We start from the raw sequence: 24,915 nt of genomic DNA, 5'->3' as shown, positions 1-24,915 counted from the left end.
CCACATGCCCAGTATGTTCCGTTAATCTCCCTTTCGACCTTTCTCCATGCACAAAGTGTCCCTCAATCTCGCTTCTACTGTCCTCCAGCTCTGAGCTTGCAGCGACTCTTCTCTCCCCTGCCATCCGTGGCTTTCGCTCCCCCCCCCCCCCCCCACAATCCGCCCCTTGTTATTAAAGCCTGAGGCTGAGGCGTTCTCCTCCGATGGGGGGATGCACATAGCCAGCCTGATTCTGCCTGCGTCGGAGCCTCTCTCTCTCAGACGCGTCCCGCCTCTGCGTACGACAGGAAGTTGAATTCGAGGAGGCGGGACACGTCTGAGAAAGAGAGGCTCCGACGCAGGCAGCAGAATCAGGCTGGCTATGTGCATCGCCGGCATCAGAGGGAGAACGCCTCAGGCCGACCGGAGATGGAGTGACCACGCCAGGCGAATGGATGGGTGAGTGAGAGCGGGAGGGGGTGTGGGGAGGAGGCAGACACCGCCGGTCACTGCAGCATTTTGGCGCTTAGGCGCCATCTCTTTTAAAGAGCAGCCAAGGGAAGTCCACGATTGGGCTGGGGAGGCTTAGCCTCCCCAAGCCTCTTATACGGGGCGCCTATGCTGGATGGGTCATATGGCCTTTATCTGCCGTCATGTTTCTATGTTTCTATCTATGAGGCAGACGTTTATGTTCAGAACAATATTCCATTCATACGCAGATGTGTTTTGGCACTTTTGTTTTCTTCAGACATGCTCAGACATTTGTTGTTATTATTACATTTGTACCCCGCATTTTCCCACCTGTTGGTAGGTTCAGTGTGGCTTACAGTTATCCAGAGGTAGGTAGGTTACAGGTTATTTTGGTTCGAGGAGGATTAGCATTGTCTTAAGTGAATAGGTCATACTGTGGGTTACAGACATGTTTCTGAAGACTGGTATTGTGTTATAGTTGTTACCTCCATTTCTGTCTTTTAAAGTTCCATGGGGAAAAGAAAGCAACTTGCATTAAATCTTCTCAACTAACCCTTGCACCTGGTGGTAAATATCTTACGTTAAGCATTGTGTTAAAATCCCCTGTTAACATCTGTGTATTGTGGAGGAATACCTAGTGGCCTCATTACCATTCACCACGCAACTATGGAACGCACTACCAAACACCTTGAAAACAACGCACGACCTATCAAACGTTCGGAAATCACTAAAAACTTACTTATTCAAAAGGGCATACCCTGATGACCCAACTTAAATGCCTCGATCCCACAACACAACGAAACTAAGACTTGAATTGATCACAACTCAACCCTTCCTCCTTATTCCCTGGTGTGTTTATCCTACACAAACCTCAACGTTGTCACTCTGTATCTGCTATACCGGAAATGGCGATCGCCACCACGGTTATTATGTAAGCCACATTGAGCCTGCAAATAGGTGGGAAAATGTGGGATACAAATGCAATAAATAAATAAATAAATTTTAATATACTGTGCAGACACGTGGACCATGTGAGTTAACGTCTGCACTGAACCTCTTTGTGCAATGTGCACCCAGTTACGTGCGAGTACCAGAAGCGTAGCCAGGTTATGATGTCAGGGGGAACAGACCTTTTGTAAAATAGGCATTAGTGTGAAACTGGAGGGTTGATCTGCATAGGCGCTACCATTTTATTCGAAATCCATATGGGGCAGCAACTGCTCCCCTTGCACCATAGCTCTGGCACGCACACCTTGAGATAACTGTATGCTTCTGCTCATGGCAGTTTTCTACATCAGCCCCTAGGTGACTTATGTAACCCAACTAAACCTCAAGTTTCAAGTTTATGAAGAACTTTCTATCCCGCCTAACTGAATAAACCATCTAGGGGGCGGCGTACAATTTAAAAGAAGAAAGTGTAGGAGAAGAAAAAAAAAAGGAAAGAAATCAACTTACACAATGACATGATACAACAGGCGCTTGGGTAGAACTACAATATTAATAGGAAAGATGGAGGAGAAGGGGAAAAACGAGAGGGAGGGAAAAATCCGTAATCTGGTAAAAGTGACCGCATCTGGATAGAAAAAAAAACAAAATTACTAAAATGCATCTTGAAACAAAAAAGTTTGAAGTTCTGCTCTAAACAGTGAGGTGATTTGAGGGAAATGAGATGCTAAGGCCCTTGGAAGGCAAACATTGAGCGTCTACTGTGTTCATGAAAGATTTCTCTGTGTGAAGGAATGAGGAGGAGGTTAAATTGTGATGATCTTAGAGCACGAGTTTGAAGGTAAGGGGTGAGGTGTCTCAGAAGGTACAGTGTGGTTCAGTAGCCGCAAGAGGTTTGTAGACCAGTAGGAGAATTTTGTAAGTAATGCGGTGGGAAACAGGGAGCCAGTAGGCGGATTGGAGATGCGAAGTAGTATGGTCGAATTTCTTAAGGTGACAGAGAACTGTTATGGAGGTATTTTTCGCACGGGTTGAAGCTGATGTTGATCTTTAATCCAGAGACCTAAATAGAGGGAGTTGCTGTAAACAAGTTGTGAGATAACCAAGGAACGTTGATAGCGGGAAGATGTAATAGTGGTCGAATAGATCTAATAAGCGTTGAACAACCTTAGATGTTTGATTGCGAAATGGAAGAGTATAGTTGAGAATAAATCCTAGAATGCAACCTGAGTTCTCGCCTCATCCCCCTTCCCAGTTACCAACCCTTCACCCTTCCATCCATGTTCCCACTACCTGGACTCTGCCAATACACAACACAGTGGCAGCTTTATTGTCTAAGCACACAAATAAGATGTGACATGACAGTCAGAACTAGTCTCACTTCAAGTCTGATTAATCCCCTCGGCAGCTCCTATTCTGCTTCGCCTCTGGAACCAGCCAGGCTGAGGTAGTGGGTTGACCAGAGCCATCGGAGGCCAGTCTGGACTTCTCCCATGGCAAATCCACCCAGTTACCTGTGACTTCTGTCTCCTTCTCTTTATTGTCTCACATACTTATTTGATCCCACCCTCATGACTCTGGTGGGGCAGAGGAGGAGGAGCAGAAGTGGGAAAGATAAAAGAGGGAAGAGGAGAGTCAGGTAGTCTGGGAGTCAGAAAGAAAAAAGTTAATACTGTGGTTCTCATTACAATAAATATAAGGGTAGTTTTAGTAACATAGTAACATAGTAGATGACGGCAGAAAAAGACCTACACGGTCCATCCAGTCTGCCCAAGATAAACTCATATGCGTATACCTTACCTTGAATTTGTACCTGTCCTTTTCAGGGCACAGACCATATAAGTCTGCCCAGCAGTATTTCCCGCCTCCCAACCACCAGTGCCGCCTCCCATCACCGGCTCTGGTACAGATCGTATAAGTCTGCCCTCCCCTATCCTCGCCTCCCAACCACCACCTCCTCTTCCCCCCAACTGCTCCGCCACCCAATTTTAGCTAAGCTTCTGAGGATCCATTCCTTCTGCACAGGATTCCTTTATGCATATCCCACGCATGTTTGAACTCCGTTACCGTTTTCATCTCCACCACCTCCCGCGGGAGGGCATTCCAAGCGTCCACCCTCTCCGTGAAAAAATACTTCCTGACATCTTTCCTGAGTCTGCCCCCCTTTTGCAAAGACATGCTGAAAAATGGCTTATGGTAGTGTAGACGCGGGTTTTGGGCATGTGTCGATCCATTTTTTTAGTGCGCCTGTCAAAAAGGCCTCCCTTTTTTTTTTGCTGAAAATGGATGTGCGGCAAAATCAAAATTGCTGCGTGTCCATTTTGGGCCTGAGACCTTACCACCAGCTGTTGACCTAGCGATAAAGAATCTGGGCGGTAATGACCTACGCGTGTCAAATGCCACTTGGCGCGAGTAGGCACCTAAGCGGCTTAGAAAAAGGGCCCCATAATGCTGGAGAGGGGGCGTGGCAACATGATGGACTGAAGGCAGCACGGCAAGTACCATCTTAGAGGTCTGCTTGGTGAAGGCATTTTTCTTCCTGTTTGTTGCCGCATAGCATCATGCCCCATACTAAACGCAAAGAGGTAGTGAAAGTTCAACCACCTCTGACTCAAACTTCTTCCCCAGCGCAGCAGACCCTTGATCGGTATGCAGAGAGAAGTCGGGGGCAGTGATCCTGCTATCGGAACGGATGAAGGAGCATCTGTTTCCTTGGGACCGGACACTTTTTTGGTCATGCCTCCACCATGTCTGGCAGAAACTTGGCCTGAAGATGGTCTTCTTCCTCGAAGGGCAGAAGACGCTGGAGAGAGAGAGTCCTGGAGGCGGTACCAGACCCAATGAATTGTCTGCCGAGTTGAGGGAGTTACAAGATCTTTCTTCCCCCACCCACGACAGTTACTGTGGTCAGTATATGGAAGACCATCCAAGTGTTGACAACATCCATGGTGAAATCTTCTCAAGAAACTACTTTGCTTGTGACTAAAATGGATATATTATCTGTCAACATGGACTCTAACAAACAGGAGTATTTAAAATGTATGGATCAGACAAGGACAAGTATTAAACATGTAAAAGGCTCTATTCAACTATTAGGCAGGGGCAACAGGGGCGGTCGCACAGGGCCTCGTGCTCCTAGGGGCCCCACATCTCCGGCACATCTGTCCTCCTGTCTCGGAATACCTCCTTGCTCCATACCTTAATGTGCATCCGCATTTCAGTAGAGAGGATCAGGCAGCGGCAGCGATTTTCATATCCTGTCAGCTGCCTAACCCAGAGCCTCCTCGCTGCTGTGTCCTGCCCCTTTTTGATGTCACTTCCTGCTTCTGCAAGGGTGGGATGCAGCAGTGAGGATGCTCTGGGCTCAGCAGTTGATGGGATATGAAAATTGTTGCCATTGTCTGCCGCGCTCTACTGAAACATGGTGGATGCATAACAAGGTATGGGGTGAGGTGGGCTTCGAAGAGCTCTAAACCTCCTTTTAAACTGACAAATTATGGCTTATGGTGGCAGGCACAGGTGAGCGCGGGCTGGGGTACCCACTGAATTGGTCTGCACAGGGCTCCACAATTGCTAAGACCAGCCCTGACTAAAGATAATATGAGGAATAACCAGAAATTGGAGCAATTTGAAAACTTTAATAGAAGACCAAACCTTTGTGTGCTGAACTTCCCTGAATCTGATGGACTCCCCCCCCCCACCCCCCGTTGATTTCTTTATGAAATATTTGTTGGAAATTTTTTATATATTCCCCTGTAGCTATTCCTCTCTTAAATAAAGTGTGTTATTTACGGTGCGTATTCCCTAGTAAAAAAGGTGCCAGTACTCAAATGCTAGGCCACTCTTCAGGGGTGGGGTAATCACTGAGGGACCCACCCATCCCACAAATAGCCAAGCCCCCTGCAACCGGTCACAGAATGTATGACAAGGCAGAATTGGTGTGTAGAGCCTCAGCTCTTTCATTAAAACTTGGGGTCCATGGGTGAATTTTAGCAGACAACGGAAAAGGTGCCAGTACTCAGTACCCCCAAGTTCCCCATCAAAAAAAGCCCTGGTTATTTACCTATTCCACAAAAGAATATGGGGAAGAAGCCTTTGGAAGCTGAACTGGGAACTGAGGATTTGCAAAATTTGTCAGCTATTCTGGAAGACTCCTTGTCTGAAGTTACAGATCGAGCGATGCTCTTGGTCTCTTTTGTATTCAAGCAGGACTTGAATTGAGTAATGAGACTATTTTTTTTTTTTAATTCACAGAGCTTGTTTTGTGGTTCTACCCAGATGTTGCTAAGAGTACACAGGACAGAAGAAAGTTGTTTCTGGCTATGAGAGTCGAAACACTTTAGGAGCATCGTTCTTACTGGCAAATGTATTGTGTGGTATCTTGGAGTTACATATGTGTTTTTTGACCTTCTACTACTACTACTATTTAGCATTTCTATAGCGCTACAAGGCGTACGCAGCGCTGCACAAACATAGAAGAAAGACAGTCCCTGCTCAAAGAGCTTACAATCTAATAGACAAAAAATAAATAAAGTAAGCAAATCAAATCAATTAATGTGAACGGGAAGGAAGAGAGGAGGGTAGGTGAAGGCGAGTGGTTACAAGTGGTTAAGAGTCAAAAGCAATGTTAAAGAGGTGGGCTTTCAGTCTAGATTTAAAGGTGGCCAAGGATGGGGCAAGACGTAGGGGCTCAGGAAGTTTATTCCAGGCGTAGGGTGCAGCGAGACAGAAGGCGCGAAGGATACTAAGAAGATCTCCAGTGGGACTTTGATATCTTAGTGAAATGACCTATGTCAAGGACTGCAGTTCATTCAGTTAGGGGTCTTGGCCTTTTTGGTTTTTTTTTTCCTTTGTGATCTTCTTGTAAAATTTTGCTGACTCCCACCCCCCTCCTTTTTATTTTTATTTTATTTTATTTATTGCATTTGTATCCCACATTTTCCCACCTATTGGCGGGCTCAGTGTGGCTTACAATACATTGTGAATGATGGAAATACAATAATGTGTTACAGTACAATTATGGGTTACATTGTGAAGAGTTATGGGAAGACAAAGTCAGTCAGAATATCATTTGGGGAATAGAACAATGGAATGTAACAATGGGGGATTGATAGGGCGATGAAACAATAGCAAGAGAACATTAGGGTATAACAATTTTATCTGTGGGTAGAGTTTTGAGTGTGGTGAAAATGCGGGGGAAGAGAACTCAGAAGAAAGTGTATTGATGCATTTCTATTGGTGTGTATGGACTTCATGTGTTTTGATCCTTGCAATAAATTTTCTCAAAGAGATGAGTTTTCAATAGTTTGCGGAAGTCGGTTAGTTCGTAGATCGTTCTCAGGTTGCGTGGTAGTGTATTCCAGAATTGCGTGCTCATATAAGAGAAGGTTGATGCGTGCAGTACTTTGTATTTTACGCCTTTGCACTTAGGGAAGTGGAGATTGAGGAAAGTTGGGGATGATCTTTTAGCGTTTCTGGGTGGCAGGTCTATTAAATCAGACATGTATGTGGTCTAAGGAAGAGTTAGATATGGTTTCTTTTGTTTCCTCAATATGGTTATTATCTTTGTATTTCTTTAATAACTGCTGACTTGGAATTTGTTTCAAAACTTATAAATAAATAATAATTAATTTAAAAAATATATATATAGAGAGAGAGAATGCTGCCAGCCAGGGCATAAATCCAAATTGTGGCCCCATCGGACCCCCCCCCCCCCCCCCCCCCCACAATAACAATTTCATAAAGTGCCCAAAAAGCAGGGGGTGTCATGACAGAAAACTGAGTAGGTTGCAAGTGGACCCCCCCCCCCCCCCTTCTTTGCAATGCAGAGATGGCTTGGGGGGAATTTACAGGCTGCTTTCAGTGGCTTGTGGGCTGGCACATTTTGTGGAAAACTAGTGGTTCCAGGCCTGCTCTTTGGCCGTGAGACCGTGCTGGCGTGGCATCTCTTCTTATTTCATTGGCTCTCACATCGCCTTTAACCTATAATTTTAGGATAAAGGAATCCTGCTGCGGAGAGCAGGGATGGCAGAGAGGCTACATAGTGACAGAGTGAGACAAAATCTTCTGCTGTGCCCTTCTCCTCCACTGCCAACTCCAGACTCTGTTCCCATTGTTCCTGGAATAGACTTCCTGAGTTGGTAGGTCAAGCTATTCAAATTTAGGCTAAAAGCCCATCTTTTTGAGGCTGCTTTCAACTCTTAACCCTTTATTCATAAGTACATAAGTAATGCCACTCTGGGAAAAGACCAAGGGTCCATCGAGCCCAGCATCCTGTCCACGACAGCGGCCAATCCAGGCCAAGGGCACCTGACGAGCTTCCCAAACGTACAAAAATTCTATACATGTTATTCCTGGAATTGTGGATTTTTCCCAAGTCCATTTAGTAGTGGTTTATGGACTTGTTCTTTAGGAAACTGTCTAACCCCTTTTTAAACTCTGCTGAGCTAACCGCCTTCACCACTTTCTCTGGCAACGAATTCCAGAGTTTAATTATATGTTGGGTGAAGAAATTTTTCTCCGATTTGTTTTAAATTTACTACACTGTAGTTTCATCGCATGCCCCCTAGTCCTAGTATTTTTGAAAAGCGTGAACAGACACTTCACATCCACCTGTTCCACTCCACTCATTATTTTATATACCTCTATCATGTCTCCCCTCAGCCGTCTCTTCTCCAAGCTGAATAGCCCTAGCCTCCTTAATCTTTCTTCATAGGGAAGTCGTCCCATCCCCGCTATCATTTTAGTCGCCCTTCGCTGCACCTTTTCCAATTCTACTATATCTTTCTTGAGATGCGGCAACCAGAATTGAACACAATACTCAAGGTGCGGTCGCACCATGGAGCGATACAACAGCATTATAACATCCTCACACCTGTTTTCCATACCTTTCCTAATAATACCCAACATTCTATTCACCTGTTCAGTGCCCATATTTATTTTAATCATTCCCACATTAAATAACTACCTAATCCCTTATTTGTGCTGTTAGTATCGGGCCAATTTGTGGGAAGGATCCCAGATGCAAACTTAGGGACCCTTTTACTAAGTGACGGTAAACCCACCGTGGGCTTACCGCATGCCAAACTGTAACTATCGCTGGTCCAATGCGGGCACCAGTGGTAGCTTTACCCCCAGCGCGTGGCATTTACATTGCTAGCAGAAATAGTAAAAAAATATTTCTGCAGGGAGTTACTAGGCGGTAATTGGGCAGCTCTGCACGCTACCCAGTTACCAGCGGGTTAGCTCGGGAGCCCATACTGAGGCATATTTTCAAAGCACTTTGGGAGGCTAAGTTCCATAGGTTTCTATGGAACTTTGGGAGGCTAAGTGCTTTGAAAATGAGCCTCAACGTCACCTAAATGGGTGGTAGTAAGGGCTCCTCCCCCGCATGACCACACGGTAAGAGCAATCTTACTGCTTGGCTATGTCTTTTTTCACTGCAGTAAAAAGGGCCAAGGAGAGCGGCAAAAACAGCCCCCGCCACTAGTGCAGGGATCCTTTTTACCACAGCTTAGTGAAAGGACCCCTCAGGTTGCTATAGTCACCTCTGATGCATAGGTGTCCTGGTGTTTCCAGTGGTCATAGAGCCAGTGGGCTATTTAGTAGGATGAGGGAGAAAAGAAAGAAGCAGACCCGACTGAAGAAAAACACAGTCTTTAAGGAGTTGTTTCGAAGCTCCCAGGACTTACAGACAACTGCCCGACATGGCCATGTTTCTCCAAAAGTACAGGCTGCATCAGGGGTAACAAAAACCAGCTGGTGCTAACCTAAAAAAAAAAATCCACCAACATTGATCAAGATGTGTCTTCCTGGGTCCATTTGAAACAGTAAAAACCTGGTCCAGATTTCTAGAGGTAAAATATTCCAAATCGGAACTACAGCATGTGCAAAAAGTCTCTTCGAAGTAACAGCCAACGTAGGTCTAGAAAAGAGCGGCTGTTGAAGGTTGTTAATAACAACAGAAGAGTAGACAAGTCAACAAGAGTGACCTCTTTGGGAGCCTATGAAAGGAGATCCCACACCAGTGCCAATAAAGGTGTTTTTTTTCTGGACAATCGCCTCTGTGGGATCTCCTTTCATAGACTCCCAGAGTGGTCACTCTTGTTGACCTCTCTACTCTTTTCTTGTTGTTGGTTTTTTTTTTTTTTTTTTGGATCTCCGTAGAGGTGTTTTTCTGTTTTTTTGCTTCGAAGGTTATTAATATGCAGAGACCTGGTAGTACTTTTTGAAGTCTGAATTGTGATTAACACTGAAAGATAAGCTGGACAAAGACCATTCATTATCTCAAATATCAGGCATAAGACTTTAAAATGTACCCTAGCTTGAACAGGCAGCCAATGAAGAATCAAAAACGAAGGAGTGACGTGATCATGGATTTAGAAGACAGACCCAGGTAAAGAGAATTACAGTAATCAAAACTGGAAAAGATCAAGGCTTCAGCTACTTTCTGCAGATACCAATGAACCCAGGAATTGAGATAGGATCTTCACCTTCCCCCCCCCCCCCCCCCCCCCCCGCAGAGTGAGAGACCAGTAAACTGAGGAATCGAGGAAAATCAAGGGATAGGATCTCAACACAGCAGCAACCAGTAGCAGCTCCTATGCCTGATACTGAAAACTAGGGAAACTGGGTTCGACTCCCCACTGCAGCTCCTTGTGATTCTGGTCAAGTCATTTAACCCTCCATTACCTCAGGTACAAAATCAGTACTTCCTTGAATGTAACCACAGAAAGGTGGTACATCAAATCCCATCCCTTTCCCCAAAAAGGAGGAGGTTTAAAATTGGAATCCTCATCAGAGGACACATGGACTGCTGATGGGCATTACTTAGTTTATTTATAAAAGGTTCCTACTACTCATTCAAAGTGCTTTATAATACATAGTAACATAGTAACATAGTAGATGACGGCAGAAAAAGACCTGCATGGTCCATCCAGTCTGCCCAACGAAAAACCTATAAGTATATACCTTACGTTGAATTTGTACCTGTCCTTTTCAGGGCACAGACCATATAAGTCTGCCCAGCAGTATTTCCCGCCTCCCAACCACCAGTCCCGCCTCCCATCACCGGCTCTGGTACAGACCGTATAAGTCTGCCCTCCCTTATCCTCGCCTCCCAACCACCACCCCCTCTTTCCCCCAACTGCTCCGCCACCCAATTTCAGCTAAGCTTCTGAGGATCCATTCCTTCTGCACAGGATTCCTCTATGCATATCCCACGCATGTTTGAACTCCGTTACCGTTTTCATCTCCACCACCTCCCGCGGGAGGGCATTCCAAGCGTCCAGCACCCTCTCCGTGAAGAAATACTTCCTGACATCTTTCCTGAGTCTGCCCCCCTTCAATCTCATTTCATGTCCTCTCGTTCTACCGCCTTCCCATCTCCGGAAAAGATTCGTTTGCAGATTAATACCTTTCAAATATTTGAACGTCTGTATCATATCACCCCTGTTTCTCCTTTCCTCCAGGGTGTACATGTTCAGGTCAGCAAGCCTCTCTTCATACGTCTTGGACCGTAAATCCCATACCATCCTCGTAGCTTTTCTTTGCACCGCTTCCATTTTTTTAACATCCTTCGCAAGATGCGGCCTCCAAAACTGAACACAATACTCCAGCCTAGCAATCTTCTAGCTACTGCCACCGCCTTGTCGCACTGTTTCGTCGCCTTCAGGTCCTCAGATACTATCACCCCAAGATCCCTCTCTCCGTCCGTGCCTATCAGACTCTCCCCGCCTAACACATACGTCTCCCTTGGATTTCTACTCCCCAAGTGCATAACTTTGCATTTCTTCGCATTGAATTTTAATTGCCAAACGTTAGACCATTCTTCTAGCTTCTTCAGATCTTTTTTCATGTTTTCCACACCCTCCGGGGTGTCTACTCTGTTGGAAATCTTGGTGTCATCGGCAAAAAGGCAAACCATACCTTGTAACCCCTCGGCAATGTCGCTCACAAATATATTGAACAGAATCGGCCCCAGCACCGATCCCTGAGGCACTCCACTACTCACCTTTCCCTCCTCCGAGCGAACTCCATTCACCACCACCCTCTGGCGTCCTCATCAGAGGACACATGGACTGCTGATGGGCATTACTTAGTTTATTTATAAAAGGTTCCTACTACTCATTCAAAGTGCTTTATAATACCGAGTGGTTGGGGTAATATAAGTGTAATCAAGGTTGCTTAAGAGCATGAAAATGACTGGAGATGTGTTGAAAGAAAAACGGTACGGCTGACGTGGGGTACTAAAGCCTAGTATCCTGTGTGGCACTGTGGGACACAAATTCCTGCTACTTTTATGGCAGTGCAGGGCACTGGCCTTTTCCTTCCATCTTCCTCAATACCTTACCAGGGTGGCCTGAACCTTTCTCTTTGCTTTCAGAACTAGTTTTATCCAGTGGGGAAACCATCTGCCTTTGGAGCTTTCCCAAATTCATTGCTTGAAAATTCCAGGCTATAGCAACAGGATAGGGCAGCTCAATCCCTTTATTCACATGCAGCCAGGCTTCCCTTCAGCATTTCTGCGTCCAGGGCAGTTGTATGTAATAGAAAGAATACAAACCACTTCTGTTTCATGTATTTTCTGACCCCCGAGCAAACAATTTCGTGTCTCTCTGCTCAAGCACAGACTGGAACCTCTTTGATGGAGAGGTAATGTTAATTATGTGAAATATCTGGTGCTACATAATTATTATTCCATATTATTGTAAGCTTCTCCTCCCAGAACACTACAAGGTGGCCTCTTATGAGATTGGAGATTAGTTGGAGTACAGACATATTCCCGTGCAGGAACAGTTCTGGCTGAATAAAACATCACAAGGCATGTGTAAGGCCCATAAATGTTTAAGATTAGTCCTGAAGAAAACCTGGGACAATCCCAGAGACAAGAAGGTAAAAGAAGACACCAGGCAGGTTATGTGAGGCCACAGCACAAGAAGAAACAGGCAGACATCAGCTGAGCCTTGCCGCTTTAGATTCTGCCTTGGGGGCTTTCTTTTCTTTTCTCTTCTCCCCTAACAGTAATGAGCTCTCCATCTTTTGTCTGATCCTCACAGAAAGTTTCCAGAATGACCTGCTTTTTGGTCCCAGGGTCGCTGCTCATCTCCTGTCTCCTTATTCTGGTGCAAGTGCCAGCTGACACTGTTTTGACGTGGGCTTACTATACCCCTCAACCCGAGAGGGACTCAGGAAAATCCCAGGGAGAAGAACAGTTTCAGCCTACATCAACGCCGACTCCATTCCAGCAGAATCCAGCCTCCAGGTGGGACCATGTGTGTCTGGGGGGGGTCCCTGCATAAGGGATACATGTGTACAAGGGAGCCATGCATGGGACAAGCAGTATCAGGGTGCTAACTTAGGAGAATTTAACAAGCTGTTCAAGGGGTTGAAAGTGATCCAGAGATGTCCAATTGGGTGCCAAAAACCAGTCAGGTTTTCAGGATATCTCTAATGAATATATATCACTATTAATGAATCACTTATTTCAAAATGAAATCCCTTAGTAAATGGATGGGAAAGCGGATACATATAGTAACATATTTATAGTAACATAGCAAATGACGACAGATAAAGACCTTATGGTCCATCCAGTCTGCCCAACAAGATAAACTCATTTTACATGGTATGCGATACTTTATATGTATACCTGAGTTTGATTTGTCCTTGCCTTTCTCAGGGCACAGACCATAGAAGTCTGCCCAGTACTGTTCTTGTACTAAGTTCTGAAGCTAACATCGAAGCCCCTTAAAATTTACACTCCAGCCCATCCCTATCTATTCAGTCACAATCAGGGCATAGACTGTAGAAGTCTGCCCTGCACCGGTTTTATTCTCCAAATACCGGCGTCGCCACCCAATATATATATAACACTGGCAGAGTGGGGGTAGAGAGGTATCCAACATGGTGTTTAAGGGGGAAGACGTTAACTTGCAGTGTTTTGTGTGAGTGTGTGTTGGGGGGGGGGGCAGAGGGGTTAGAGAATAATTGTCTGGTGAATTTTCTCCTTGATTTCTGTCTTACAGGGTTGAAGAGGAGCAAGCTACGACAGCTGCAAACTCAGAATCTCCGTCTCCCCCTTCTCAGTGTGTGCGCTGCTGTGATCCCCTGGATCACTTACCTGTGTATCACGTATACCAACCAGTTCCCCAAATTAATATCACTCTGCTGAAAGGTAAGATCGGTTTATTTGGTGAAAGGTGTCTGTCCTGAGTTCTGAGAAAGGCTAAGGAAATGAAGTGGAGGTTCAGAGGATCGGGAGTGAGCTGGTAAAGGTACATAAAGTAGGGACCACTTATTCCCCTTTCAGATATAAGAGAACAGAGGTGGTAGCATTTCCATTTCTTACCTCATGTACTGGTCTTCCTCATAAGCATCAGAGAGTTTACTACTACTACTGCTTATCATTTCTAAAGCGCTACTAGACGTACGCAGCGCTGTACACTTGAACATGAAGAGACAGTCCCTGCTCAACAGGGATTATAAGCTCTTTGAGCAGGGACTGACTGTCTTCTATGTTTGTGCAGCGCTGCGTATGCCTTGTAGAGCTATAGAAATGCTAAATAGTAGTAGTAGTTACAATCTAATTAGGTCAGACAAACAGGACAAATAAGGGATAAGGGAATTACTAAGGTGGGAATGTGTACTGAACAAGTGAATAAGGGTTAGGAGTTAAAAGCAGCCTCAAAAAGGTGGGTTTTTCGCCAAGATTTGAAGATGGCCAGAGCTGGAGCTTGACATACCGGCTCAGGGAGTCTATTCCAGGCATATGGTGCAGCAAGATAAAAGAAATGGAGTCTGGAGTTAGCGGTGGAGGAGAAGGGTACAGATAAGAGAGATTTACCCAGTGAATAGAGTTCCCAGGGAGGAGCGTAGGGAGAGATGAGAGTGGAGAGGTACTGAGGAGCTGCAGAGTGAATGCACTTCTAGGTCAATAAGAGGAGTTTGAACTGTGTGCGGAAATGGATAGGAAGCCAGTGAAGTGACTTGAGGAGAGGGCTAATATGAGCATAGTGACACTGGCAGAATATAAGTCGTGCAGCAGAATTTTGAACAGACTGAAGAGGAGAGAGATGGCTAAATGGGGGACTTGTGAGAAGCAAGTTGCAATAACATAGTAACATAGTAGATGACGGCAGAAAAAGACCTGCACGGTCCATCTAGTCTGCCCACGATAAACTCATGTGTATACCTTACCTTGATTTGTACCTGTCTTTTTCAGGGCACAGACCATATAAGTCTGTGCAGCAGTATTTCCCGCCTCCCAACCACCAGTCCCGCCTCCCATCACCGGCTCCGGCACAGACCCCGTATAAGTCTGCCCTCCCCCATCCTAGCCTCTCAACCACCAACCCCTCTTCCCCCCGCCATAGTCTATTGTGATGGAATCAAAAGCAAGGACAAAATATAACAAGGCAAGCCATTGGTGAGCTGATGAAAACTGAGGCCTAGCGGCTAGAGCAATGGTGTCGGGAACAGGGGCATAGCCACACAACAGATTTTGGGTGGGCCTAGGTAAGAATTGGGCGGGCACCATGTGTTCTCCCCCCCCCCCAAAAAAAATTTTTTTTTAATCTCAGCTGGTGGGAAAACGCTTCTTTCCACCTTGGCAGCAGGCATGCACTGAAAACTGAGTATGCGCAGGTGCCGGTGTTGTGGAGAGTAGCATTTTCGTGACCATCAGGGGTAAGTCTTCAGCTGGCAGAGCTTGAGATCCCCACCAGCTACCGCTAAACATGTGCTACTGTTGGGTGTGCCCTTATACCTAAGTACATAAGTATTGCCATACTGGGACAGACTGAAGGGCCATCATGTCCAGCATCCTGTTTCCAACAGTAACCAATCCAGGTCACAAGTACCTGGCAAGATGCCAAAACAGTACAATACATTTTATGCTGCTTATCCTAGAAATAAGTAGTGGATTTTCCCCGTCCATTTGAATAATGGCTTATGGACTTTTCTTTTAGGAAGTTATCCAAACCTTTTTTTAAACCCTGCTAAGCTAACTGCTTTTACTACATTCTCTGGCTATGAATTCCAGAGTTCAATTACATGTTGAGTGAAGAAATATTTTCTCCGATTTGTTTTAAATGTACTACTTTCCAGCTTCATTGTGTGCCCCCTAGTCCTAGTAATTTTGGCAAGAGTAAACAATCAACTCACGTCTACCCATTCCATTCCACTCGTTATTTTATAGACCTCTATCATATCTCCCCTCAGGTCTTTTTTGCTCGCTAAGCCTATTTCTAACACAGCTGTAAAATAGATATTTATCTAATTTATCACACTGAGCCTGCAAATAGGTGGGAAAATGTGGGATACAAATGCAACAAATAAATAAATTGTGGAATTTCTGGCCATGCGCTGTTACTATTAAAAACCAAACAAACAAGGGAGCGCGTTCCATCTCCTATTTAGGAGGTGGTGAGGGCTGCTGTGTTAAATCTGTGTATGCTAATATCAGCATGCTAGCTGAGTAGCTCATCTATGCCCATTCTCTGCCCCTGACACCCCCCCCCCCCCCCCCAAATATTTTAAAAATAATGACAGTGCAGTCAGTGCACAATTGGTAAAACTAACGTGGAACATTTATAGCACCTCACATTCAACTAGTTTTGCTGCATTAGGTGTGTTTTAGCCCCTCAGTGACATGATTATACTCAGGAAAATTGTGAAGGTAATTTCATAACATGTCACATATAGAGAAATAGGTTCCAAAAAGGTGCCTGTGTGTGTCTTTACAAAAAAGACTCCCAGAATTATCCTCATGACTTCATACCTGTGCCATAGGGCTTAGATATCCCCCCCCCCCCCCCCCCCCCCCCCCACACACACACACACAGCTCCACCAGGGTTATTATTATTATGACATTTGTATCCTGCATTATCTCAGAGTTCCAGGTTCAGTGTGGCTTACAATCCAGTTATAAGCAGGAACTATCTCTGTCCTTAGAGGGCTCACAATCTTGGTTTTTGTACCTGAGGCAATGGAGGGTTAAGTGACTTGCCCAGAGTCACAAGGAGCTGCAGTGGGAATCGAACCCAGGACACTGGGATCAAAGTCCACTGCACTAATCATTAGGCCACTCATGCAATATTTGGAAAATGTCCTGAACTTCCTTTCTGCAAAGCCTGTGGAAACTCGGATGCCCTGTAACCAGGAGGAATGAATGGATTCTCTTACAATTGATACCTTTCAAGTTTCATTAAAATATTGTTCCCTCTTTAGGATCCTTCCTTCATTGTTATTTTTGACCTGATAGTTCTCTCCGGCTCCTTTGGGAAACAGGGCAAAGATCTGGTACTAAGATCCTTTATTTGCAGTGACCCGGAGATCTCTCCCCCCCCCCCCCCCCCCCACCCACACACACACACACACACACTACATGCATACTACACTGTCCAGTGGGTCATTGAACTTACCTTCCAGGGCCAGAAGCTGAAATTGTATGTGTTTATTAATGATGTATCATTTTACTTTGTAAATCCCTCTATTGTTAAAGCTGATTCTTTTAGCTTTGCTTTAGTTTATGTTATAGATTCTTTCCTTACTCGTCTCTTTTTCGCTTCTGGATTTTCAGCAGACCCTTTTCACCCTCTTTATTTCCTCTGCTCCTTTTTTGGTTTCCGGATTTCCTGAAGACCCTTTTCTGCTTCTCTAGTTATTCTCCTCTTGCTTTTGTTTCTGGATTTCCAGCAGCTGTTTTTCCACTTATTTATTTACTCTTTTTTTTTTTGCTTTAGTTTTTTCAGAAGATCATTTTCTGCTTGTTTACAATCTCTTTTTTGTTTCTGGATTTTCCGCAGACCATTTGCAGCTTTCTTTATATATTCTCCTTTATAGCATGGCGCTAACCCGGCGGTAACCGGGAATCACCGCACACTGCCCAGTTACCGCTGGGTTAATGCAGGAGCCCTTATCGCTCCCCCGCTTGGCCACACGGTAAGAGTAATCTTAACGCATGGCCATTGTTTTTTAGGGGCTTTTTACCCACTGCGGTAAAAAGGACCCTGGCGCACGGGAAAAACAGTCCCCACTGCTACTGCAGGGCCCTTTTCCCTGCAGCTTGGTAAAAGGACCCCTGGACGCGCAGGGCAGGGGGTTGTTTCAGACAATTATCACAGAATGTCCTCTGGTCAAAGCCTGCCATTCTCATACTATGTGAATGATTGTCTCTGGGGCACTGGAGGTGTTGCTGCTGGCACAGAGGAGCAGAATGAAGAGTTGAAATGTTACCGCTGAGAGTTCAGCTCAGCTTCTAATTAAATAATTATTTGTCTTGTACGGAAAGGGGTAATATTGGGGAAAAGAATCATACTGAGTGAATGGATAGAAGATGGGAGACTGTCTTTTTGGGCGTGGAGAAATCGTTTACATGTACTGATGTTGTTGGAGAGGAAGAGCGCTGGCAACTCTCCTAAACAAAAGAAACAGTTTTTAAGTATATGGGATGCAAGCATACAATCCCTACCTCCTAGGGCGAGAAGTCAGATTTTGTATACTATGTAAGAACTACCCTCAATAAGATGATCTAAGCTCCATTGGATGATGTTGGGTCAGGGGCCCTTGCCTGCTGCACACGTCTGAAATAGTTAATCGGTGTTTTTTTTCTCTTTTTCCATTTAGGGAGTACTGGATAAGGGAAGGGGGGGGGGGGTTTAGGGGATTGGATTTAGGAATATCCCGTTCATCGTCTCAGGGGGTTATCAGAGACCAGACCTCCAGAGGCATAGATGGGGGGAAGGAAATACATGGGAGATAGGAGAGAATGAATATGAGACATACAAATCTTATCTAGAAGTTTGTCGGGTCTTCTGTTTCCCAAAATTGGACTTTAAGTGGGACTTTAGTACTACTGATAGTTATGTTATAAAGTTTGCAGTACCAGAGGGAGGAGGGTGGGTTCAGGGTGAGAATTGTAAAAGTTCTCAGATACTGTTCTGTATTTTCAAGTCAATGTATCATTGAGATTATAGATGAGGAATGCAATACCAGTATTATCATTGTTCCTTTGTTATAGTATCAATAAAAACCGTTTAAATATAAATAATTTGTCCTTCTAGGGGAGAAAGGGGACAGTGGAGAGCGAGGGCTCACTGGAAAGTCTGGCAAAGCGGGCACAGCAGGTTCTAGAGGACACATTGGAGCCAAGGGACAGAAAGGCAGCGCTGGAGCCCCGGGGGATCCATGCAAGAACCATTACTCTGCATTTTCAGTGGGCCGGAAGAAGTCCCTGCACAGCAATGACTATTACCAGCCACTGATCTTTGACACCGAGCTGGTCAACCTTTACGGGCATTTTAACATGTTCTCTGGCAAGTTCACCTGCTATGTGCCTGGAATCTACTTCTTCAACCTGAACGTGCACACCTGGAACCAGAAAGAGACCTACTTGCACGTGATGAAGAACGAGGAAGAGGCAGTGATCCTGTACGCCCAGCCCAGCGACCGCAGCATCATGCAAAGCCAAAGTCTGATGCTGCAGCTGAAAGAGCAGGATGAAGTCTGGGTTCGACTCTTCAAGGGTGAACGTGAAAATGCTGTGTTCAGTGACGACTTTGATACCTATGTTACCTTTAACGGATACCTGATCAAAGCAAGCACTGAGCTGTAGTTCCTGTTGCTTCCAGCTCATCCGTCACTTCTACCAGTCATCACCACCCATCGCATCACCACTTCCTGCTTCCTCATCGTTTCCTACCTATCCTTCCCCTGCTCACTGCTGGATCAGACCAATGGCCTACTGAGCTCAGCATCCTGTCTCCAACAGTAGCCCATCCAGGTCACTGAGAAGTACTCAGACGATCCGATTTCTCTTCCCCAGAATGAAGAGATTGTGATTCCCCTGGTCTACCTGGCTAATTCTGTATGGGCCGGTCCCTCCAGAAACTTATCCAAGCCTTTTATAAACTCAGATATATTACTAGCCTTAGCCAATGTTCGCTCTAAGCAGAGCGCATGAGCGATTGCTCATACGTTTTTAAGAGCGTCGCTCACAGATTTTACATGGTTGCTCACGACATTTTTGTTTTGTTTTTGTGCTATATGCAGAAATGCTTTGCTAATACTGGTGCTCAAAAAATGGTTGGTTTTTAAAACTTGTTGCTCACATGAAAAAAAACATTTTGCACACACCAGGCCGCTCCTTAGAGGAAACATTGGCGTTGACCACATGTGTTTGTGTGTTACTTGAAAAATCTCTTTCTTAAATATATTTGAGTAAAGCGGTGGTGTTCCTAGGGGAGAGGGGGGCGGTGGGTGCGGTCCACCCCGGGTGCACGCCACCGGGGGGGGTGCCGCGCGCGCCTGTCCTCCGTTGTTCCATGCTTCTTCTGTGCCCCGGAACAGGTTGTTCCGGGGCAGAGAAGAAGCATGGAACAACGGAGGACAGGCGCGCGCGGCACCCCCCCCCCCCCCCCCCGGTGGGGTGCACCCAGCGGGGGGGGGGGGTTCCTTCGCGAGGGTGTCCTTTCGCTGGGGGGGGTCCCCCCGCTGCATCGGGGGGGGCGCTGCACCTAGGGGGCGGGGCGCATTGGCGATCCGCCCCGGGTGCCAGCCGCCCTAGGAACGCCACTGGAGTAAAGTGATGTGGTTGCCATGTTAGTCCACTTTTAAAGGTAATAAGTAGAAATAAAACAAAAGAGAGAAAAGAAAATAAGATGAGACCTTTTTATCGGCCTAACTTACGAAGGCAAACCTTCTTATTATTATTATTTCTGATCTGAAGAAGAAGGGTTGCCTTCGAAAGCTAATCAAAAAATGTATTTAGTTCAATAAAAAAGGAACGATCTTGTTTTTTTTTTCTTTGTTTTATTTCTATTTATTATTACCTTTAAATATATTTGAAAGCTGCTGTCTGTTCATAGAGTCTCTTGTAAATCCTTGTACTATCTGCAAGGGTAGCTAGCATCACTCGTGATATCATCTCTCTTTCAGATCTTCTCCAAGCTTAAATTCCCTAACCTCTTTATTCTTCCCTTACAAGGGAGCCATTCTATTCCCATCACCTTCTCTTCTCTTTTCTAGTTTCACTCTCTGTTTTTTTTTTTAAAATGGTGACCAAGACTGCACACAACACTCAAGGTGTGGCTGCACCATGGACCTGCAGATAGGTCCTGTAAGCCACTTTGAATCGAAACTTGCTTTTGGATAATAGTGGGATACAAGAGTGAATAAATACATTCATTAATTAGGTGCACACGGCTTAAGAACAGTAGATTTGCCATGCTGGGTCAGACCAAAGGTCCGTCAGCTGAGAGATCCAGGGCTAAACAAATGATTTCCCCAAAATATGTGACTAACAATCGTTTTATGAATGTTTTCTCTAGGGCAGGTGTGTTCACGGACCACAAATGAATGCTCCTCATAACTATGTATGTGCTAGAACTGCATGCAAATCCATGTCAAGCACATTCATTAGGGATGTGTTGAAAAGTGCCCCATTTGCGGTCCTTGAGGGCCATCAGTATCACTGCTCTAGGGACTTCTCCAAACTCATTCATGTCAGATACCTCGACAACATCCACTGGCAACAAATTCCACAGCTCAGTGTGCTGCTGCGGCGGCTAGGAAAGCGAATAGAATGTTGGGTATCATTAGGAAAGGTATGGAAAACAGGTGTGAGGATGTTACAATGCCGTTGTATCGCTCCATGGTGTGACCGCACCTTGAGTATTGTGTTCAATTCTGGTCACTGCATCTCAAGAAAGATATAGTAGAATTGGAAAAGGTGCAGCGAGCGGGGATGGGACAACTTCCCTACGAAGAAAGACTAAGGAGACTAGGGCTTTTCAGCTTGCAGAAGAGACGGCTGAGGGGAGACGTGATAGAGGTATATAAAATAATGAATGGAGTGGAACAGGTGGATGTGAAGCGTCTGCTCACGCTTTCCAAAAATACTAGGACTAGGGGGCATGCGATGAAACTACAGTGTAGTAAATTTAAAACAAATTGGACAAAAATGTCTTCACCCAACGCATAATTAAACTCTGGAATTCGTTGCCGGAGAACGTGGTGAAGGCGGTTAGCTTAGCAAAGTTTAAAAAGGGGTTAGACGGTTTCCTAAAGGACAAGTCCATAAACCACTACTAAATGGACTTGGGAAAAATCCACAATTCCAGGAATAACATGTATAGAATGTTTGTACGTTTGGGAAGCTTGCCAGGTGCCCTTGGCCTGGATTGGCCGCTGTTGTGGACAGGATGCTGGGCTCGATGGACCCTTGGTCTTTTCCCAGTGTGGCATTACTTATGTACTTATTTTCTCCAATTTCTTTTTAACCTGCGCTGTTTGTAGTAAAAGTAGAGAACCCTATATGGAAAGGTAACTCACCAATTTGCTTTCACCATTCCACCCCCCTCATGATTTTATAGACATCTGTCATATGCAGATCTCAGTTCTCTCCCCCCCCCCCCCCCCCCCCGAACCTGATTAACCTTTCCTCATCAATGAGAAATGCAAATGAAGGGGATGGAAGGGGGCCTCCCGGGTGACCAGAACTGCTCACAGTATTCAAGGCTCAACACACTATTGCTTCCCAATATCCCATTTTATTCACCAGCCTTTTCAAATAATTCCTGACATCCTTTTTTAATTGTTTTACCACCAGCACATTAAATCCAAGATCATTTTCTAAGGCGATGACACCTAGGGCCCTGTTTAATAAGGGTTGCTAGCGTTTTTAGTTTAGCGTCTGCTAATGCTACAGACACCCATATATTCCTATGGGTGTCTCTAGTGTTAGCGCGTGGTAAAAAATGTTAGCGCACCTACAGTGCGGTTTATTAAACAGGGCCCTATGGAACCCGCACATTTAGTACATATAATTTGGATGATTTTTCTGTGGAGCACTTTGTACTTTCCACTTTAAATTTAATTTGCCATATAAATATTCAGTTCCTCATTCTCACAAATCCTCCTGCAACTCCTCATAATCTTCTCAGAATATATCAGCTTTTAATAATTTGGTGTTATTGTCCTATACAGGTCATTGGTCCACTTGGACTATTGTGTTCGGTTATGGAGGCCATGTCTTCTGCTGGTTGTGTCTCTCTCTAGGCAACGTAGCATCCTCCTTACTTCGGCCTCCGGCTTATCATATTGTTTTGGTACCTTGAGATCCTCAGACACTATCACCCCAAGGTCCCTCTCTGGTCTGTGCATATCAGCCTCTCACCTGCTAACACATATGGCTCCCTGGGATTTCTACTCCCCAAGTGCATCACTCTGCACTTTTTTTGCATTAAATTTTAACAAACGTTAGACAATATCTTGGGGTGGATCTTGCCTGGTTCAAAGGCTTTGTCCACTTTCAGTTTTTCAAGTTGTTCAGAAACACTTTTTTTCCCGTGAATGGTGCAATATTTATTTTGTTCCCATATATGCCTTTATCAGCCAACTGAGGTCCTTCTTCAACATTTTCTTCCATGAACACAGAAATATTTGTTTATCACCTCTGATTTTTCTTCATCTCTTTCCACATAGTAGTTCTCAGCATCTTTCAGTCTCTTAATTACATTTCTGGCCTTCCTCCTTTAGAAACAGAGGAAAATGAAGGTAAATAAAAACCATTTGGCCTATCCAGTCTGCCCATCCATGACGTCTGTCCTCCCTATCACTCCCTTAAAGATCCTATGTTCTTGTCCCAACCTTTCTCTAATTCAGATACTGTTTTCATCTCCACCACCTCCACCGGGAGGCCATTCCACAAATTCACCACCCTTTCCATGAAGAAATATTTCCTCAGGTTACTCCTAAACCTATCCCCCATCACCTTCATCTAGGGTTACCATATGTCCGGATTTACCTGGACATGTCCTCTTTTTGATGGCATGTCCGGGCAACCGGGCAGATTGCTAGCCTCCCCTCCCCTTACTTACTAGTGCCCTGGTGGTCTAGTGACCTCTTCCGTCTTTGGAGCAGGAAAGAGCCCCCTCTTTCCTGCCCGGAGCGCTGCCCTGCATGCACCCTTCCTGTTGCTTGCTGATCCTCGGCGCTGATTCAAAATGGCCGCCGAGAGTTGAAGTGACTTCGTGAGACTGCAACTCTCGGCGGCCATTTTGAATCAGCGCCGAGATCACCAACAGGAAGGATACATGCAGGGCAGCGCTCTGGGCAGGAAAGAGGGGGCTCTTTCCTGCCCCGAAGAGGTCACTAGACCACCAGGGCAGTAGTAAGGTAAGGGGAGGGGGGTGATGGGGGAGGGGGAAATGTGACAGGGAGCGGAGCGAGGGTGTGAAAGGGGGCAGGCATGTGTCCTTTTTGGGGGACCCTACCTTCATCCTATGCCCCCTCATTCCAGAGCTTCAACTGACAGAGACTCACCTCCTGTGCATTTATTCCACAGAGATATTTAAAAGTCTTTCCACTCCTGCCTTTCTTCCAAAGAATATATATTGAAATCTTCAAGTCTGTCCCCGTACGCTTTGTGATGAGGACCACTGACCATTTTAGTAGTCGCCTTCTGGACTGACTCCATCCTGTTTATATCTTTTTGAAGGTTTGGTCTCCAGAATTGTATACAATATTCTAAATGAGGTCTCACCAGAGTCTTACACAGGGCGTCATCACCTACTGGCCATTCCTCTCCCTATGTCATCAAGCATCCTTCTAGCTGTTGTTGTCACCTTTGCTACCTGTTTTGACACCTTAAGATCATCCCATATGATCATACCCAAGTCCCACTCCTGTTTCGTGCACAAACGTTCTCCACTACCTAAACTGTATCGTCCCCTTCGGGTTTTGCGGCCCAATTGCACGACCCTGTATTTTTTAGCATTAAATCTTAGCTGCCAGATTCCACACCGTTCCTCTAGCTTTTCTGCATCCATTCTCTTGTTATCCACACCATCCAGTATTCGTTCTTTTCTCGAGTTCTGTATTCCTTGAACGCTGCCTTTTTTGTCTTTATTTCTTTTCACTGATATGATTCTCCAAACATTGGCTGAAAAAAAATAAGGGTAATAGAGCAGGCATTCACGGAATACAGAACTCAAGAAAAGACACACAGTAAAGAAACACAGGTAAAACTGGAAGAATCAAAGCGAGAATATGGCTGGTGAAAGCATAGGCAGAATTAAAAATGGCTCATTTCCAGGGCTCTCCTAACTCTACCTGGCTAATCATTGTTTATTGACTTTTCCTCTAGGAACCTGCCCAAATCTCTTTTGAACTCCGCTGTGCTAGCCATGTCCGGCCATAAATTAATATAATTATGTAGGATTTGGCTTCGGTTTCTAGGTTTTCTTCAAAAGGAAGGTGCTCCACCCCCATTATCAAACCCTTCGCCAAACCTTTTCTAGTTCTGCTTTATATCCAGAACTGCTCAGAGTATTTCAGGTACGAACACACCAGGGACTTCTGCAGTGGAACATTTGTTCTTAAACTCCCTTTTAATTGAGAAAATGTAATGTGACGGTTTGTAACCCGGTACCTCTAAGTGCAGCCAAGGATAGAACAATCTCCTCCAGCCACAGGCTCCCGGTACAATCAAGAAATAAATGTCCACCAGCAACTTCAATCTT

The 24,915-nt window shown here is 45.2% G+C and overlaps 1 protein-coding gene across 1 annotated transcript in view; it reads left to right on the top strand.

Annotated features, from left to right (window-relative positions):
* Positions 1–19,405, top strand: part of C1QTNF1 (C1q and TNF related 1) — a 29,378-nt gene extending 9,973 nt beyond the window's left edge. The window contains exons 2-4 of the mRNA XM_030206613.1: positions 12,453–12,658; positions 13,419–13,567; positions 18,457–19,405. Of these exons, the coding sequence (XP_030062473.1) occupies positions 12,453–12,658; positions 13,419–13,567; positions 18,457–19,007 (906 nt within the window). The 3' untranslated portion in view covers positions 19,008–19,405. The remainder of the gene's footprint in view (positions 1–12,452; positions 12,659–13,418; positions 13,568–18,456) is intronic.
* The last annotated feature ends 5,510 nt before the right edge of the window (positions 19,406–24,915 follow it).

Source organism: Microcaecilia unicolor, chromosome 6, assembly GCF_901765095.1.
Source record: "Microcaecilia unicolor chromosome 6, aMicUni1.1, whole genome shotgun sequence".
NCBI classification, from domain to species: Eukaryota; Metazoa; Chordata; class Amphibia; order Gymnophiona; family Siphonopidae; genus Microcaecilia; species Microcaecilia unicolor.
Note: the sequence above shows the minus strand (reverse complement) of the source record. Positions and strands in the feature narration are given on the sequence as shown.